Source organism: Pelodiscus sinensis, chromosome 26, assembly GCF_049634645.1.
Source record: "Pelodiscus sinensis isolate JC-2024 chromosome 26, ASM4963464v1, whole genome shotgun sequence".
NCBI lineage: Eukaryota > Metazoa > Chordata > Testudines > Trionychidae > Pelodiscus > Pelodiscus sinensis.
Window position 1 is genome coordinate 6,982,230 of NC_134736.1, and position 19,190 is coordinate 7,001,419.

Below are 19,190 nucleotides of genomic sequence, written 5' to 3' on the forward strand. Positions count from 1 at the left end.
CATAAACTCTGTCAAATTAAGTGTAAAAATATAAAAAGAAAAGCCAAAAAGGCGTTTGAAGAACACCAAGAGTTCTGAAAGAATTCAAACGTGAAATTGAGGAACTATAAATGGTGGTTTGTAACGTGATGGCAATATTTTAAAAGGGCTCTAGAGGTGATTTTGGCAATTACAGATAGGTAAGTCTAACATCAGTACTGGGAAAATCAGTTGAAACTATAGTAAAGAATACAATTGCCAGACACATAGGCAATCTCCATTAATTTAATTATATTCATCTATCTCCTAGAGCTGGAAGGGACCTTGAGAGGTCATCAAGTCCACTCCCCTGCCTTTGCAGCAGGACCAATTACCATCTCTGACAATTTTTTGCCCCAAATGGCCTTGGCAAGGATTGAACTCACAACCTTGGGTTTAGCAAGCCAATGCTCAAATCACTGAGCTATCCCTCGAACCGAACCAAACCGAACCAAACCAAACCAAACCAAATTTTTCTTTCCTCAGCACACAGTCAACCTCTGGAACTCCATGCCAAAGGATGTGGTGAAGGCTAGGACTTTAACAGGGTTGATGGAGGTTAAGTCCATCAATGGCTAGTAGCCAGGATGGATAGGAATGGTGTCCCTAGCCTCTTGTCTGGATGGGTGACAGGAGAGTGATCACGTGAAGATTACCTGTTGTGTTGCCTGCCTCTGGGGCATCTGGTATTGGCCACTGTTGGCAGACACCTTTGGTCTGACCCAGTATGGCTGTTCTTATGTTCTTAATTGCTCAGGTGCATATAGGAATGGTTTAGATCGGGGTGGGGAACCTTTTTTGGGTCGGGGGCCACTGACCCACAGAAAACGCAGTTGGGGACCACACACACAAAAACCCCTCATTAATGTTGCATCCGACTGAGAAGCAAAAAGACACTCCTCATATTCCCCTCATACAACAGAGCCTAGGGAGCCCAGCCTAGTAGATTTTGTGTGCTCCATCCCCATGGCGGGGTAGCGGGTGGGCAGGAGCACAGGTTCCCCAGTGCGGGGGGGGAGCGGGCATAAGCCTCAGGGGTTGGATCCAGGCAAGCCTTGGGCCACATCTGTACCCCGGGCCTGAGGTTCCCCACTCCTGGTTTAGCTATTATTTAGTGTTGCCTCAGTGCAGAGGACTGGATGAGGTGACTTTTGCATGTTCCTTCCAGTTCCATATTTCTGATTCTATATTTTATGGGTGTTCTTTATAATTCAAATCTAAATACATCAAGCACACAAATAACTTATTTTAAAAGTCAGTGAATTAGGGACATCTAAGGATGAGAAATTCTACACAAATTAGATTCAAACTGAAGTTTTCTGCACATTGCTCTTATGCTATTAAATTTCACCCTCTTCCATCCAAGACACTAGATGCCTGCTCAGATCTCCCAGGCTTAGTATTTCCTGCCAACCTCCTCCAAAACCATAGCATCGTTAGTGGTAGATGAAACAAAATGCTGCAGTTGTACGGTGATTAGTCTTTTGTTAAAGCACATTAAAATTATTTATCTTATAAACAACCCAGGACATGTGGAGTGCTTCCTTCAAACCTATTCCACTCAGCCAAGACTTTATCTGCCTCTCCTGCTTTACTCATGTAACAATGCACTTAAATTATTAACAGAGGTGAAAGTAAGTGGGTGTGTCTGGTGTGCAGCTTTTGCAAGACCTGGCTGAGCTGCGGCAAAAGCCAGCAGGGAGCTATTTAAAGAGCTAGCAGAGACCTACGTTACAATAGGACAGTACCTGTAAGTAATGTTACATCACTTTCACTGCTGGTTGCTAATAAACCTGGGCATATTTGTTAAATTCAGTTAGGACAGCATTTGCTTCTTACTGTATAAGCCAGTAGTTTTCCGTTAAAAGCATTTTGGGAAAAGCGCGTCTAGATGGGCAGGATGCTTTTTCGCAAAAGCACTTTTTGTGGAAAAGCATCCGTGGCCAATCTAGATGCGCTTCGTGATCGGGGCTTTTTTGCAGAAAACAGTACTGTGCTGTCTACACTGGCCCTTTTGCGCAAAAATATTTCGGGAAAAGACTTTTGCCCGAACGGGAGCAACATAGTATTTCCGCAAAAGCACTGACAATCTTACATGAGATTGTCAGTGCTTTCGCAGAAATTGAAGCGGCCAGTGTAGACATCTGGCAAGTTTTTCCGCAAAAGCAGATGATTTTGCAGAAAAACTTGCCAGTCTAGACACAGCCTAAGAGTTTTACAGATAAGTGTGGTTCACAGAGCCCTGCTCCTAGGCTCCGCTCCCCCTTCTTTCTTGCCAGATGGGGGATGAAGCTCCGAGCTTCTGCCCTGGCATGGAGTGGGGCTAGGGCTTCTGCCAGAGAAAGGATGGTTGGCTGTCATGTGGGAAGCACAATTAGAAGGTATGTTGTCACTGCCAATAGCTTGTGTTATGCCCTTCTTAGGTACAGGTACTGTCCTAGGTACACCTTTTTATCCACAGTGGTTCTTCCTGCAGCTCCCAGCTGTTTGCTGCTGCTTTTCCTCACTACCGCCAGCTCCTTCAGCTGCCATTCAGGATGTGGCTCTGGTAAGACTTTGTGACAGAGTGGGTCCTGCAAATCCTGGCAAAAATATGGAGGGCATGTGCCCCCCCCCCCACCTCCATGTGCCACATCTGCATGTTACTTCAGAGTTCTGCCCAGCAGGAAGTGGTTTCAAACCCACAGAGCACTCCTGCCCCAGGGCTTCAGCAGAAGCAGGGCTGAAACCCTGAGCCCAGACAGACACCTTCGATGGGGCTGAGCTCCGAGATCCCCGTCTTGCAGGGCTGATGCCCTAAGTCCCCCACCCCACTTTGGGGCTAAAGCCCTGGCAAGCACAGCTGGCTCTTGGACTTCTAAAGATTGTCATATAGGGCTCAGAGAGTCAGTAAGTTTGGTGACCTTTGATATAACCAGAAATTTTGCAAGAAGTTTTTTACACTAAAAAAAACCCCAACCCTCTTCTACAAAAGTCAACAACCAATGTAAATGTCAGAACAAACCACCTCAGCTTGTTCCTGGCTTATTGCTATAGGAGTCCTTTTAGGCAGGTATCTGGGAGGCTCTGCTGTGAAAGAATCATCTCCCTCCCACTTTTGCTCATGATCTCTATAGTTTGTCAATGTGGGTGAGTCCAAGAGATACAGACACCAATTGGATCTTCATTCCAAACGTGAGGCAGTTGTTCCCCTACACTGGGTGGCTTTTCTGGGCTCTACGCTTCATGTGAGCTTCATCTTGAAATATTCTTATGTCTAGAGCACCTTTCGCTCTAAAACTGACATGGTCCAAGGGTGTTTTATGCCCATCCTGACCAGCCAGTGCCCAGCCCCATGCAAACCCCGGTGCAGCAGTTCAGTAACTCAGGACCAGAAGTGCACAACATGGTTTCCAGGTGCCTCGGTGCGGTTTGAGGGAGCCAGAATCAAAGCAAAAGGCGATCGCTGGAAAGCGGCCAGGCAGAGTGGAAGCCCGGTGTGTGTTTGGGGTCTCCCCGGGATACGGCGCTGGGCGGGAGGCTCTTGGCCGGTGGTTTGGGAAGGAGAGAGGCTTGCTGGGCGCCCGCCCTGTGCCCCAGCCTAGAGGCACCCGCGCAGGGAGCATCTCCCGCTGGAGCAGCGGCGGCGCTTCTGGCACAGCGGCCTGGATCCTAGCTCCGAGCCCCCTTGGCAGGGTTCAGCCCTAGCGCCAGTGCCCTCCCAGCTGCACCCCCAGCCCACCCGGGCACGGCAGCGGTGCCTACCTGCCTCCTGCAGCTCAGTCCGGAGTGCAATGTGCAGCGAGAGGCAGCGAGAGGGAGGAGCGCAGCCCGGCTGGAGGCGGGGAGAACTGGAGCGCACCATGCCTGCCCGGCTCCCCGCCTGCCCGGGGTGTCACCAGGAAACGCCCCTCGGGCTCAGTCTCCCGCAGAGCCCCGACTTGCCCTTTGGTTAATTAGCTGCAGCGACGCCTTTTACTCTACGGCCCCGTTGCTACTGCCGGGGAGCTGCTGTGTTTCCTTGTCCAGGATTCCGAAGCGCTTTGCTCACCCATGACTGAAATGCAGCTCCTTCTGGGGTGGAACACAGACGCGACGTCGGGAGTGGAGTAACCCGCATCGAACTGGCGCTTCAGAAGGAGTACATGAAATCAGAAATGAGCCAGGACACCAGAACTAACATCTAAACAGTTGCTTTCTCTGTACCATGGGCACTTAAATGACCGTATATCTTCCAGACTTTAGTTCTATATATTGTCCAGAAGAAGGCACTTCCAACGAACACCTTCCCCAGCATCATACCGAAGCATTGGTTAGCTTGAGGCATGCTCCCCCATCATCGGTGATAGGGCTTTATATCCGGTGACATGAGCTATTGCATTTCATTTAGGATTCTTGGATTATTGTCATAAGAAAAATCATGTCAACTAGACAATCTGCGTTGCATTGTAAATCGGGATTTCCCAATAGACTGTATACATACAGCCATGTCTCACTTCCTCTTCTACCACCACAATTAAGAGAAAAAAAAATCTCAGTCTGAGTTTGTATGAAGAGTTTGCGGGTGCTTTTCAGAACGGGGTACCACAGCACATGCAATGCTGCTCTCCCAGCAGAAGGCACATCCTGTTTTCTTGCCCAACTTGTTACAATTACAGTAGCTGTCTTGTGCTGTAAATGATGTCACAGATGGAAGTTGCAGTTTTGAAAGAGGTCAGAAATCAGCATGAGGGCATACTTCCCTCCCCCCCCCCCCCAACGTGTGTAAAACAACATCCCATAAATCTCTTATTTGTAGGGAGAGGTCATTTTGACTATGATTATTCAATCCTTTGGTATGTAATTAAATTGCCAAGAACTATAGCAAATGTGAGGATGTTTCTTTAGTCCAGTAGGGTGGAGGAATGAAACCACCAAGCCATTTCCATGTCACCAACCAGCACCAAGATCATACCATGTTTGTGTTACACTGACCCAGATTGATGGATATAAACTAATGACAAGAAAGAAAGACCCCTGTGTCCCATGCGATTTAGCTTGTCAGCTATTTGGGGTATTTTATGTTTGTACAGCATATAGCATCATGGGACCTTCTTCCTGGCACTACTGCAATACAAATGCTAATGAATAGTGTCATTCCCTTTGTGTTTTGCTATCCCTTTTATAATCCCAAATAGCAAAACACAAACGGGAATGACACTCCAGTCCACCCGCTAACTTTGACAAACTCAGGGTTTACAACAAGGCTAACAAATATCCTTATAGTACTGTTAGGAGGCAATCTTTACTTGGTTAAAAGAGCTTTTGTTGCAAAGCCTATGTTTTTGGGGTATGTTCTCACTTGTCTATTTTCAGGAGCCTCAGGATTGGTACACTTTGGTCCCTCTTGTCTGCCTTGAGCAGTAATAGCCTAGTCTGCTAAGGGCTGTAATAGTATGGTTTAATTATTGTCACTGGCTATATTGTGTGGATGGGGGGCTGTGGCTGGTGGCATGTGTTATACAGAAGTTCAGACTAGATGATCTGTTGGGATTTTTGGCCTTAAACTCTATGGCTGTGTCTACACTGGCCACTTATTCCGGAAAATCAGCCGCTTTTCCGGAATAACTTGCCAGCTGTCTACACTGGCCCCTTGAATTTCCAGAAAAGCACTGACGATCTACTGTAAAATCATCACTGCTTTTATGGAAAAACTATGCTGCTCCTGTTCGGGCAAAAGTCCTTTTCCGGAAAACTGTTCCGGAAAAGGGCCAGTGTAGACAGCACAGTACTGTTTTTTGCAAAAAAGCCCCAATCGCGAAAATAACGATCGGGGCTTTTTTGCGGAAAAGCGCGTCTAGATTGGCCACGGACGCTTTTCCGGAAAAAGTGATTTTCCAGAAAAGCATCCTACCAATGTAGACGCGCTTTTTCCGGAAATACTTATAACAGAAAACTGTTCCGTTTTAAGCATTTCCGGAAAAGGGTGCCAGTGTAGACGTACCCTATGACCAGGAGCAGGCTGGGAGATCAGACAAATATTCTAGTGGCTCTAACCCAGTCTGAACAAGACAGCTTCTGGTATTAAGATGAAGATGGTAAGCAAAGACAGTGGGGATGACAACCATGGTGGATAACTTTATTCCATCTCTTTTTCTTGTCTTTTAGTTGGCTGGCATTTGCCTCTCCCTAGCCAGTTTTGCAGTAGCTAGCTTTCTCCCTCAAATCTCTGTTTTGGGAGTGATGGCTGGAATAGCTCATCATCTCATTATTTTATCTACCAATTAGGTCCAGTTTTTGACATATCAGAGTATATTCCATAATCTTCTTGGTTACCAAGCATGATCTTAGCACACTCTTTGCAGTCTTTTTGTTCGGACTAATTCAGTCTTTGTCTCATTTTTGCACTTTTCCCCATAAACATGTATTATTATTTTATAAAATTTCACTGTCTTCTCACAGTTGAGCTTACAGCTAGGATAAATGTATAGCAATTATTACAATATCTGTTGGCCCATCTCAGACAGTAGTACTCATAACTCTCCAATAAGAACAATTGACTAATTCCTGATAATTACTAGTTCACAGTTGCAGTACAATGAATATGGGCCATGAGTTTAGGGAAGTATTTAGTTATTGTTCTGTTGTATCAGCAGTTTCAATTCTTGTTTGGATTTTTTACTTTTTCCTTACAAAAACAAAGAGAAATAAAAACTGAATCATAGTGTATCTTTGATTATTTTAATGTTTTTATGCACTACACTTTATCAATTTAGGGTTTAGGAAAGCAATAACTTTTAATGTTCTTTATAATATTGGTGGTTGTAGTTAATAATATACATTTATTTTCTTGAAAAAACAGCATACAATAGTCCAGAGCAATGAAGCACAACATGAGAAAAATGGTATTTTGGGGGTGGGTTGCATGGAGCAGTTGTTGTGTGTAGATGTGGGGAGAGGATTTGTGTAGGTGGAATGCAGCCCCCAGATTAAGAATCTATGTTCTAAAAATATTTTTGGACTATCTAGACTCCTTGGACCAGGGATCTGATTCCAAGCAAGGCTAACCTCATTCCTCCATTATTTTTATTTCCCTGTCTTGCACCATTTAATGTATGTCTTCTGTGGAGTGAAGTCCAGAGGTGCAGAGGCAAAACAGAGATACAAAATGCTCTGTGCAGATATTAAAGATTTTGTGGCCCACTGCATAAGACCATTCTTGCCCCAAACTACTTTTTCCACTGTGTGGCAGATGTTAGTCACTGCTGTGTTTCAGTCTGTGCATCAGTGTGTGTGTCTGCAGGGAAGGTGAGTGTGTGGTTTTGTGAATGTGGGTATGTGTAGGCATTGAGTATATAAATGTGTGTGTGATGGGTTATGTGTGTGTTGTGAGGAGTATGTGTGTGTGCGGAGTGACTATGAATACATGGGTAACTGGGGGTGGATAGTTGTGGTGTGTGGCCACTGTTGTAAGAGTGGCTAGATGGACCATTGGTCTGACCACGTTATCACTGTACTTTTGTTGTAGTGTGGCTGTGGGAGGTTGGGATGCATAGGTATGGGGGTTGTGATGTGTGGAGGTGAAAGTGGATTGGAAGTCTAGTGTGTGTGTGCATTGGGGGATGACTATAGGAGAGGTTGTGGGGTGTGGATGGTGGCAGACCAAGTAGCTTTGGGTATATGGGGGGGTGCAGATGTGTGTCAGGCTTGTTGGGTACAGGTGTGTGTGTGGCAGGTTTGCAGGCTGCAGATTTGTTTGTGTGTCTGGAGGTGAAAGTGTGTATGGGAGGCTTGTGGGGTGCAGATTTCTGTGTGCGTGCCTGGGGGTGCAAGTTTGTGTGTGTGAGGTTTGTGGGGTTCAGGGGTGTGTGTGTGCTTGGGAGTGCAAGTGTGTGTGTGGGAGGTTTGTGGGGAGCAGATTTGTGAATGCTTGGATATGCAGATATGCGTGGAAGGTTTGTGGGGTGCAGATTTGTTTGTGTGTGTGTGCGCCTGGGGGTGTAACTGTGTGTGGGAGGCTTGTGCGGTACAGGTTTTGTGTGTGCCTGGGGGTGTAGCTGTGTGTGGAAGGTTTGTGGGGTGCAGGTTTGTGTGTGTGCCTGGGGCTGCAGATGTGTGTGTGAGGTTTGTGGGGTGCAGGTTTGTGTGTGTGCCTGGGGCTGCAGATGTGTGTGGGAGGTTTGTGGGGTGCAGATTTGTGTGTGTGCTTGGGGGTGCAGATGTGTGTGGGAGGTTTGTGGGGTGCCGGTTTGTGTGTGTGCTTGGGGGTGCAGATGTGTGTGGGAGGTTTGTGGGGTGCAGGTTTGTGTGTGTGCCTGGGGGTGCAGATGTGTGTGGGAGGCTGGTGGGGTGCAGATTTGTGTGTGTGCCTGGGGGTGCAGACGTGTGTGGGAGGCTTGTGGGGTGCAGATTTGTGTGTGTGCTTGGGGGTGCAGACGTGTGTGGGAGACTTGTGGGGTGCAGATTTGTGTGTGTGCTTGGGGGTGCAGATGTGTGTGGGAGGTTTGTGGGGTGCAGATTTGTGTGTGTGCTTGGGGGTGCAGATGTGTGTGGGAGGTTTGTGGGGTGCAGATTTGTGTGTGTGCTTGGGGCTGCAGATGTGTGTGGGAGGATTGTGGGGTGCAGATGTGTGTGTGTGCCTGGGGGTGCATATGTGTGTGGGAGGTTTGTGGGGTGCAGATGTGTGTGTGTGCCTGGGGGTGCAGATGTGTGTGGGAGGTTTGTGGGGTGCAGGTTTGTGTGTGTGCCTGGGGGTGCAGATGTGTGTGGGAGGTTTGTGTGGTGCAGATTTGTGTGTGTGCCTGGGGCTGCAGATGTGTGTGGGAGGATTGTGGGGTGCAGATGTGTGTGTGTGCCTGGGGGTGCATATGTGTGTGGGAGGTTTGTGGGGTGCAGATTTGTGTGTGTGCCTGGGGGTGCAGATGTGTGTGGGAGGTTTGTGGGGTGCAGATGTGTGTGTGTGCCTGGGGGTGCAGATGTGTGTGGGAGGTTTGTGGGGTGCAGGTTTGTGTGTGTGCCTGGGGGTGCAGATGTGTGTGGGAGGTTTGTGGGGTGCAGATGTGTGTGTGTGCCTGGGGGTGCAGATGTGTGTGGGAGGTTTGTGGGGTGCAGGTTTGTGTGTGTGCCTGGGGGTGCAGATGTGTGTGGGAGGTTTGTGGGGTGCAGATTTGTGTGTGTGCTTGGGGCTGCAGATGTGTGTGGGAGGATTGTGGGGTGCAGATGTGTGTGTGTGCCTGGGGGTGCATATGTGTGTGGGAGGTTTGTGGGGTGCAGATTTGTGTGTGTGCCTGGGGGTGCAGATGTGTGTGGGAGGTTTGTGGGGTGCAGATGTGTGTGTGTGCCTGGGGCTGCAGATGTGTGTGGGAGGTTTGTGGGGTGCAGCTGTGTTGGGGTTGTGTATGGGGGGACTGTAGGTGTACGGGGGGGGTGTCATTCCGTCCGGGGCTCTGTGCTAGCCCGCGCAATCCGGGTCGCCCCCCCGTAGCCGCACGGGCCGGGGCGCGTGCCCGCTGCCAGCGCTGCGGCACCTTCGTCCTTCCAGGGCCCAGCCCAGCGCACGCGACGGCGGCGGCTCTGCCAGGGCCCGGCTGCCCCCTGGCGGCGAGAGCGGGTCACTCCACCGCTGGCGAGGCCGGGCTCGCTCCCGCGCGCGGGGCGGGCGGAGGAGGGGACACATGTGTTCCAAGCACAGCCCTCGCGCGCGCGCTGACCGTTAACGGCCTGCCGCTGGGCGGAGCGCGCGTGCAGCTTGAGGGGGGGGAGGGGCAACTTAGCGGGAGGGGGCGCTGAAGAGGGAGGGCCCCTTTCCTAGTGCTGTGGGGGTAGGTCATAGGCGTGTCTGGGGGGCAGTGGGTGGGGGTGGTTATTGCATGCCAAGCCCTCCAGGCGCTGGGGATGGAAGTCACTGGGGTTTGCTGCCTATTGCATAGCATGCCCCCAGGGGATAGTGCTGGGGGGGGGGGCAGGGTGTATGTTTGGGGGCGCTCTGTGTGGTGCATGGGGGTCCCTTGGGACTATCCACCAGGCTCTTCAGGCAGAGAGGCTGCAGGGGTGCAATGGGGTCGAAAGACTGTGTGGGGTGCTGGTAGGAATGATTAGGATCTGGTGGGCACTCGTTTCCCTTGAGAGAGGGATAATCCCCTCAGAGATGGGGTGAGGTGGGGCGTTTGGACCCCCCCCCCCCCGTTCACACTGGTTGCTGCAAGGTAGAGGGTGGTTAGAAGGGGCTTGGCGTGAATAACGGGTCATTTGTAAAGCCAGGCATGGGTACAAAATGCGTATCTGCCTCTGTATCTGGAAAAAAGGAACCGCAGATAATCTGCATCGACATCTGTGGATGCGGATCCCCGTGGATTTGCAAGGCTCTAGTCACCTGCCCCTTCCCAGTATATTTGTTCAAAGAGCTCCCAGTTTCCTGGCACTAACTCAGGGGTGGGCAATAAGATGGCAGTGCAGGACACTGCTTCCCGCAGCTTCCATTGGCTGGGAACAGCAGTTTGCAGCCAACCGAAACTGCAAATGCTCATACCTGTGGAGGTGCAGATAAATACAGGGGCAGCCACCCAACCGGGGGCTAATCCTGGCAAACCACATCCAGTCTATAAGATGGTTATTTCTTGCCACTGCATTAACTTGCTCAGCCTCAGTGTCTGCTGGGTGAGTGCCGTTCCGTTTGACATAGAGGGAACAGGCTACAATGAGTGAAGCTGAAGATAGAACCCAGGAGTCCTGTCTGCTTCACCCATTGAAAACCACATTTCCAGATCACACTTTCAGAGCCAAGAATAGAGCCCAGGAATCCTGACTCTGGGCCCTGGCTCTCACCACAAAGTCAGGCTTCCTTAGACAGTAATGTTTTTCACTGATAGTTCCTGATTCTGGTACTAATAGCTCCATAGACAGAATTATTTTCATCTGAGTGCAGTGACTATCTGATCTTGAGTATGGAACTGTTCTCAGAATGCCTGAACTATTGTACATAGCCTGGCACACAATTGTTGTGACAGATTGTTTCTTCAGTTCATGCTTAATGCAGTTGTGCTCCTCTTGCCACCCTTCAGTTGAGGCTTTAGCTTCAGCTTTCATAAAGTGAGAATCTATGGAGATTATATGTTGTCAACCTATTTTATAGTCTCTTATTTTTCAGTTAAACAAGATAAAATTATGTACTTATCAAATGTGATATTACATTTTTTGTCAGGTAACAATGACAAGTAATAAAATAAAATCTGATGAAAATAGAAGTAAGCGTAGAAAAGAGATGGAGGTGAGTTGTTTTCTCAGGCTTTGATTGGGGAGAGGAATGGACAGGGGAACCCTTCTAGGGATGAGGGGAGCTCAGTTGAAATGTGCATCCAGTCATTGCTCTCTTCACTGAAACTGCCATGGATAACTATTCAGTCCACCATATTATTCCATGTAAGCTACCAAAGAGTTGTATGGTTTTCTTGAGTGCAATAGGAGATAACAGAATAAAGTTTTTGCTTTTCAAGACAAACAAAATGTAACTTACATATGGCTGCATTTCTCTGTAGGGCTTATCCTGATTGAAAGCAAAACATGAACTATCAAGGTGCATCTACACTGCACATGTAGGTCAAAATAAGATACACAATTTGAGCTACACAAATTGTGCACCTTATTTTGATCTAATTTTGACATAAACCGCTATTCCAAAATGTTCCTCAATCCTTGTGGAAAGAGGGTTACAGTGACATCGGAATAGCAAGCCCATTGTTTTGAAATCTATCTCAAAATAACGGTCTGGTTCAAAAGACATAGAATAGCTAGAGGTATCCCGAAATAGCACCGCAGCCTAGACATACCCTTAAAGAAAATGGTTGTCTATTGAACCAGTCAAATATCTCAAGTCAGTGTTGAAAACAGACTTTAATTTCATCCATCCCCATAAATCATCTTGCTTTCCATATATAGGAATTGTCTGAATGGTTAGATCCTTTTTGTGTCTTTTCATTTCATTGAGTGTTAATGTAGCATCATTTTGCAGCACAGCTATGCAACATATGCCAGACTTGTCCCTGTTTGAGTTGTGGGAAAATCTGAGAAACTATCCCATATTGCCTTATCTGTTGGTGCTCAGAGCAGAAGATTATTGTTTTTTATATGGCACCATGTATTTTAGAGTGTCCTTTGGCAAGATACCGGGGAGACAGACTAGATGGTTTATGAGGTTTTATCTCTACAGCAAGACAAGACCTCATATTCTAACTTGATGATCACATTACCTGTTCACATTCACAATACACTCACATGGGTAAGAACATAAGTTGCGTGTGAAGTCACCGTACTATAACCTTAATTTAAAATAAAATCCAAAATACAGTCCCCACATTTTTTTGATAAAAATTATTTTTGCGAAGTTTCAAATTCCTAAGAACCTGCACTAGCATGCATTTTCCCCCATGTGTTTTGTTACTAGAATGAAGCTTCAGAAAGTCCGCAGCTGTCCTCTCTTGAAAGACCAGACTTGGCTCTTTCTGAAAGCTCACAGTCACTTTACAATCCCGAGGCACTGGAAAAGGTTTTAAATGGTGATGTATTAAAAATATTCAGATTACTCAGACATAAATGTTGACATGAACCAGACGATTCAAGCTTTTGAAATAAAATATTTGTATTAACAGATATAAACAAGGAAATTAATAACCTGTTGTCAAAATATGCCCACATTTTAAGGCAAGTCAGTTTTAAACTTTTTATACATTTTTATATACTTAAAATATAAGCATCATTCTGCTTATGGGATCATTCTTGTTTCTTATAATATTTTTAGTCTATCTACTTGTCAACCTTGAGAGTGGATTTGATGCAGTGTGGTTTGATGGACTAATGGTTTTAACTGCATGTGATGTAATTCTCCTCCTGATGCAACCTCATAGTTCTGAGTAGTGTTAGAATGTTGCCAGCTTTATCACAAAGCTTTCTTTTAAATCTTAGAACAAAATACAGAACCTACCTTTTGCCTACAAGCTTACACTGAAATATAAATATGCACAGTTTTTTAACTAAAAAATACAAAATAAGAAACTACCTCTGTCATTCATGTTAAAATTCGACACTTACCAACAAGGACTTAACAAGTCTTTGAACTTTCTCACCCATTATCAAGACAGTTTCCCCAATTATCACCTGTAATACCATTAACTCACAAACATCCCACTCTCCCTACCTTTAATATCAGCAATTCACAGACACTTACCTTCCTTCCTCCCCCTTCCCACCCCCCCGCATCCTCCTTCTGTTCTGCAATGTGATTTGTCCTTTTCATATTTGTTCATTTTTTTTAAATTGTATCCTTTGGTATATATGGTTGTGACTACTTTCTTCCACTATTTGATCTGAGGAAGTGGGTCTGGCCCACGAAAGCTCATCATCTAATAAACCATCTTGTTAGTCTTTAAAGTGCTACATTGTCCTGCATTTTGCTTCAACTACCCCAGACTAACACGGCTACATCTCTATCACTACCTCTGTAAGTAACATCAGGACAGGAAGACAAAAATATTTTAACATTTTTTTTAACTGATGGAAGGCACTTTGGTACTACAGCAAAGAGTGCTAATATAAGAACCTAGAATATGTAAAGGTGGGATATGGTGTGGTGAAGTTTGGTGGAGTGTCTGCAGTGTCAAGAAACTGTGGAAGAAAAAGATCAACCCTAAATCCTGAAATAACAAACTCCTGTATTATTCTATGAAATTAAAGAGGTAATTTAGTCATATATTCTGCTGACTGATAGTCAACAAATTTAAAAGCAAAGCATTGAAGCAATTCTAAATATCAGTAGTAGCTGAGAATGTTAATATTTTTTAAGTATTAATTTTAACATTAGTTTTTTTAATTAAGTGATAGAGCAGCAGTGGATGCTTCTTATGTACAAGAGCTTGATGGAATCTTGAAAGAAGCAAGGATCATAGAAAATCATTTGAAGCAGAAGAGAGAGAGTCTGAGGAACAGGTTCACAGTCATTGCAAACACTTTGCAAAGCTAAAATTGATTTTGTCTGGAAAATAAGTTGAATGTAGGGCACAGAGTGTTGGTTATGTATGGTGTTGTGTACTAGAACATAAATTGTATGAAAGATGCAGGGTGTCATACTCACATTAGTATCTTTCAGTTCAGGCAAATTTTTACATTTTTGGAAGCAGCATATTTTATTGAAATATAACAAAAAATCAAAACAAAGACAATAGATACTATTTAGTGCAGTGTTAATTAGTGATACAAGGCACTGATCTCTGTTATAAAACCCATGCCTTCAAGGGTTTTTTTTTAAATCAACTGATAAGTTTATCATCTTTGATGACTTGCTGACCCACTGTTTACACAGAGCCTTGGGTTTCCTTCCCTTGAGCATTCTGAAAAGATGGGAAGAACAAAATAAAGGGATCTTTGAGTTAGTAGATTTCAAGGGTTTGGATCTATCACAGAAGAACAGAAGTGGGCAGGACTTTGATACTAAAATCTAGGATTTTATCAAACATTGTCATGACTAAACTTTTCTCCCAGAACATATGTGACATCCTTTAACAAACTTCGCTAACAGTATACATGAAAATAGTCTTTAAATTGTTTTTTCACTTACTGATTTCTGTTATTGTTTGTTTCTATATGGTGGATTTAATTCTACAAACAATTCTTACAAGAATAAAGTATTGTTTGAGGTCTTAGAATATATAGAAAGGAAGGAAGCTTGGGAATGAGGGAGCTAAAAGGATCTTATTCTGGAAGGGTGCAAAATACCTTTTTACAATGTTTATTTGAAAATACACTTTAGCTCTTCTGTTGATTTTAAATGAATTAAAGGGCAAGATTTACAATGCTTTGGGTCACATGGTCAAATCCCCATGTAATATGTTGAAAATTAACCCCATACTATGTCAGTATTGTGTGGCATATATACAGTTTACTTAATACTTGAATAGTATTTGGACAGTTTTTCTGCACTATCTGTTGACTGAGTTCAAACAATAAAATGTACAAGGCATCAACTGTGCTAAGCTAATGTAAGAAAAAGAACCACTAGAAAGTCCTGTAGGTTGGTGCCTAAATAGCTTTGAAAATCTGAGCCCTGATCTACTTCTTACTGTGTATCCATTTTATAAGAATATTACATTAGCTTAACAATTTTATGTTATCTTTTAAAATACATTATTACATTGCTCTTAATGGGTACTGTAAAAGGTTAATTTAGGAGAATGGGAGAGATGTATAAAACAACTAGAGTTTGTAGAATGCCATGGTAGCTGCAGTTTACAACCTTCATAAACTTAATTTTACACATGACATCACTGTTAATATTTAATGTTCACTATTCTGGATTGTATGTTTGTCTTGTCATACCTTCCACCTTAATTTAGACAAAATCAAAATGTGAAGACGGAAGATATTCTCCACCTTGATTTACAAATAATACTAATTAATATAATATTTTTGTTTACTACTCTAAAATGTTTATCTTAGACTAAGAATTTGGCTCTCTTTAAAAAAGGGAAATTGCAAAATTATGGTTAATCATAGTTTCACAAAACTCCATCCAAAATGTTTCCTTGGACAGGTCAGCACTCTTGTTACTGAATTTAGAAACCTAAATCCTTATTTAAGCACCTAAATAAATGGTGCCAAGAAATCCATTGGTGCCAAGAATTCAGTGTCCATTAAAGTCAAGGGGAGTTAGTCACAGGTGCTCACATCTGTGGTAATCAGGCCATTTATTTAGATGCCTGACTATGGATTTAGATGTTCTCAGGCATGCCAGTTGAAAATTTTGGCTGAAACATTTATAGTATCAGTAAAAATTAGAGCTCATGAAAGACCCATTGGAACACATTGTTAAAATTCTTTGCCAGTAACATTATTTTTACAGAGCACTGTCCAATACCATTACGTCTGCAATGCTTTGCAAAATTTAAAGATGTTATGAAATCTATTTAATATGAGTATAATTTGTAGATATAAGTGCATGTCTTTCAAGTATGATTGCACAGTCAGGCTCTAAGGTGCAATTAAATGCAAGGTATTCATTTCTGAAGAATCATCATTAGTTTTGTGTAGTCATGTCTCATGTAACTTGTTCTTTTTGCATCTGAGCTGTTTCATGTAAAATATCATTCATAACCTATGTCACCCAAGTTATAAGAGTCTGCAGATGTTACATGTTAGGACTTTGTTCTAGTGACTGTGCTTTATAGTCCAAAAACATATTGAAGATAAAATCATTTGTCATGTCCATAGTTATGCTTCATAGTTAAGTGGATTGCCAAAAACAATAAAAAAATCTTATGATACGTTTTGTTTTTTTTTAAAGTGCAGACACGAAGTTTGCCTGATTTTGAAATAGTCACTTATGTGCATTTCTGCAGTGCTTATCACCATATTATTTGGGTAGCAAATAAACAGAAATAAAGATCGATTCAGTTCCTCCAAAGAAGACCAAAGCAGGCATCTCATACTTATGTACATTTAGGCAACTACCTAAAGAAATATTATCAACTTGATTTTTTAAAAATGAATTTTGTAAAGGTTCAGCTTCTGATAAAATGTTATTTAAAATAGTATGTCCTGAATCTTTAGAACATTTCATTCAAGTAAAACGTTTCTCCTTCCTTTGATGGTTTGGAATGTCTGGGAAGTCAGCTGAGATGCTTAAGATACCACTGAGACTGCCTCTCAGTTAACCTGGGCCCCCTTTTACCTGGTCTTGCTTAGCCAGGCTCTCAAGCCTCCTTCAGCAAAGTACAAAGGCAGAGATACAGATGAGTTCTGGGAGGACTCAATTTAAGGGACACCCACAGGAAGGCCAAGTCTTTTCACACAGTCCATTGTTCTAGCTGATGAGCCCTACCTTGCTTTTACCTTGAAGTGTCATCTGTAAAGCAGCAATATGAAATTCAGATACACAGATCAATATTCCTAACTTCAGATTCAAAAATGATAAATGCATACAAATGGAATTATCATATTAATCAAATCATAATCTTTCTAATTATACCTTACATGAGCCATCCTACATAAAGCATATCTCAATTATGTTATATTCATATCATAAGCATGTTTTCATAAAGCATATGAATGCCATGCCACATTTATCTATTGATTTTATAAGTCTTGTCATCTGTGTAAAAACTGATTGACTAGCTAAGTTCATGTTTCAATTTTTCTTAGTTGAAAAAAGAATCTGCAGTAACAACCTTATTAGCTAAAAGTATCAGAGTGCTCTTTCTGTGTGCCTGTTGGCTGCTGTTAGTGTTCTGCACTGCTCCTATAGGGTAGGTCTAAACTACAGAGAAGATCAAAGCTGCTGCTGTCAATCTTTCAGGATTTGAATTAGCAGGTCTAGTGAATTTGCGGCCACCATGCCACCGCAGAGAGTCTATCAAGAGTTTTTTCTATTCCGTAATGTCCCTGTGCATGAGATAGGGATAATAACTCTTGCCTAAGTACTGTGGGCATAATTAAAACTGGAATTTCTTCGTCACTCAATGATTCTGTCTGTCTCTGTGCCATGATTATTCCTGTATGGTGCTTAAAGATTCTATAATTCTTAAATTTCTCTTAGTTTCATGATTTCTTGATCTGAAGTTTGTAATTTTAGAATGTCCATCATTTCCTTATCACCTGCTGGTTCAACTGAGTTAATCACTTCAGAGGCTACTCTCCATGATTGATTCGGGGGTAATGTTGCTGCCTTTTTTGCTAGTTGATCTGCACGGTTATTGAAATTAGAAATTTCCTCTTGATTTTTCTGGTGTGCTCTCAATTTAAACAGGTAAGTTTTTCCTTTCCGCGACTTTGCCAAGTTCCATGCATGGTTTAATAAGTTGGCATGTGCTACCGGTTTATTATTGGTTGTGCACATTCTGCGTTCCCTCCACACCAGCATCCAATCAATAAGCGGTCTGAGTACCCAGAGTCCATGCAAATAGTGATTTTTTGTTCCGAAGGGCTGTTTTCAAGAGCTAAGATCACTGAGAGGATTTCCACAGCTTGTGCAGATGTGACCAAAATAGTCTTTAGTATTTTAGTTTCCGAGGCCACATGTAATGCTGCTGCCCCCACGGATAACTGTCCATTATACCTAAGGCAGCTTCCGTCCACCACCCATATATTATTAGGAGTATAGTCTTTGCTCAACTCATATTTATCCACTAAAAAAAATGGTGATGTTTCTGTAGGAATCTTGATGCCAGGGATTGGACATTCATGACTGTTAAGTTCGGTAGGTGAAACAGGATGACAGAGTAGAGCTGGAGCCATATTATAGGTCTTGGAAGGTTCAATTTTAACTCGGTGATTCATTAAAGCTAAAGTCCATTGGGCTATTCTAGGGTGGCTTACCTGCCCATTATTTGCTCGACCAGATATTATGTATCGTACGGGAGTATGACAAGTTCTTAATATGACAGGTGCCATTCCCACAATGTATTCCCAATGTTGTAAGGCCCAGACAAGCACCAATACCTCTTTTTCGCAGCTACTATACTGCTGTTCCAGGAGTGGGAAGGCCTTGTTTGGACACAGACTGGCTAACCTTGTGAGGAGGGCTTTAAACTAGGTTTGTCGGGGGCAGGTGAGCAAAGCCCACAGGTAAGTGCTGAATGTGCGGGACTGGGAGATGGGTTGGAAATGGGGGGGACTACGGCCTATAATGGCAAGGAGAAAGGAGGGTCAGGGCACAACAGGGAGGCAAGATCAAATCAGTATCTTAGATGCCTATATACAAATGCGAGAAGTATGGGTAATAAGCAGGAAGAACTGGAATTGCTAACCAATAAATACAACTATGATATCATTGGTATTACAGAAACCTGGTGGGATGGGACGCATGATTGGAATATTGGTATGGAAGGGTACGGCTTGCTCAGGAAGGACAGACAGGGAAAAAAGGGAGGAGGGGTTGCCTTGTATATTAAAAATGTACACACTTGGACTGAAGTGGAGATGAACGTAGGAGATAGCTGTGTAGAGAGTCTCTGGGTTAAGCTAAAAGGGGTAAAAAACGAGGGTGATATCATGCTAGGAGTCTACTACAGGCCACCTAGCCAGGTGGAAGAGGTGGATGAGGCCTTTTTTAAACAATTAACAAAACTATCCAAAGCCCAAGATTTGGTGGTGATGGGGGACTTCAACTATCCAGACATATGTTGGGAAACTAACACAGCGAGGCACAGGCTATCCAATAAGTTTCTGGACTG

At 43.9% G+C, this 19,190-nt stretch overlaps 1 protein-coding gene across 2 annotated transcripts in view; it reads left to right on the plus strand.

The window, feature by feature from the left end:
- LOC102453028 (carotenoid-cleaving dioxygenase, mitochondrial) overlaps window positions 1-19,190 on the plus strand; it is a 94,911-nt gene that overhangs the window by 28,731 nt on the left and 46,990 nt on the right. The window contains exons 1-3 of one of the 2 annotated variants that reach the window (XM_075909433.1): window positions 9,729-9,797; window positions 11,177-11,242; window positions 12,416-12,527. The exons of the other annotated variant lie outside the window; for it this stretch is intronic. Coding sequence (XP_075765548.1) covers window positions 11,183-11,242; window positions 12,416-12,527 — 172 coding nt within the window. The 5' untranslated portion in view covers window positions 9,729-9,797; window positions 11,177-11,182. Of the gene's footprint in view, window positions 1-9,728; window positions 9,798-11,176; window positions 11,243-12,415; window positions 12,528-19,190 lie in introns of those variants that run through there. 2 annotated transcript variants of the gene reach the window in all.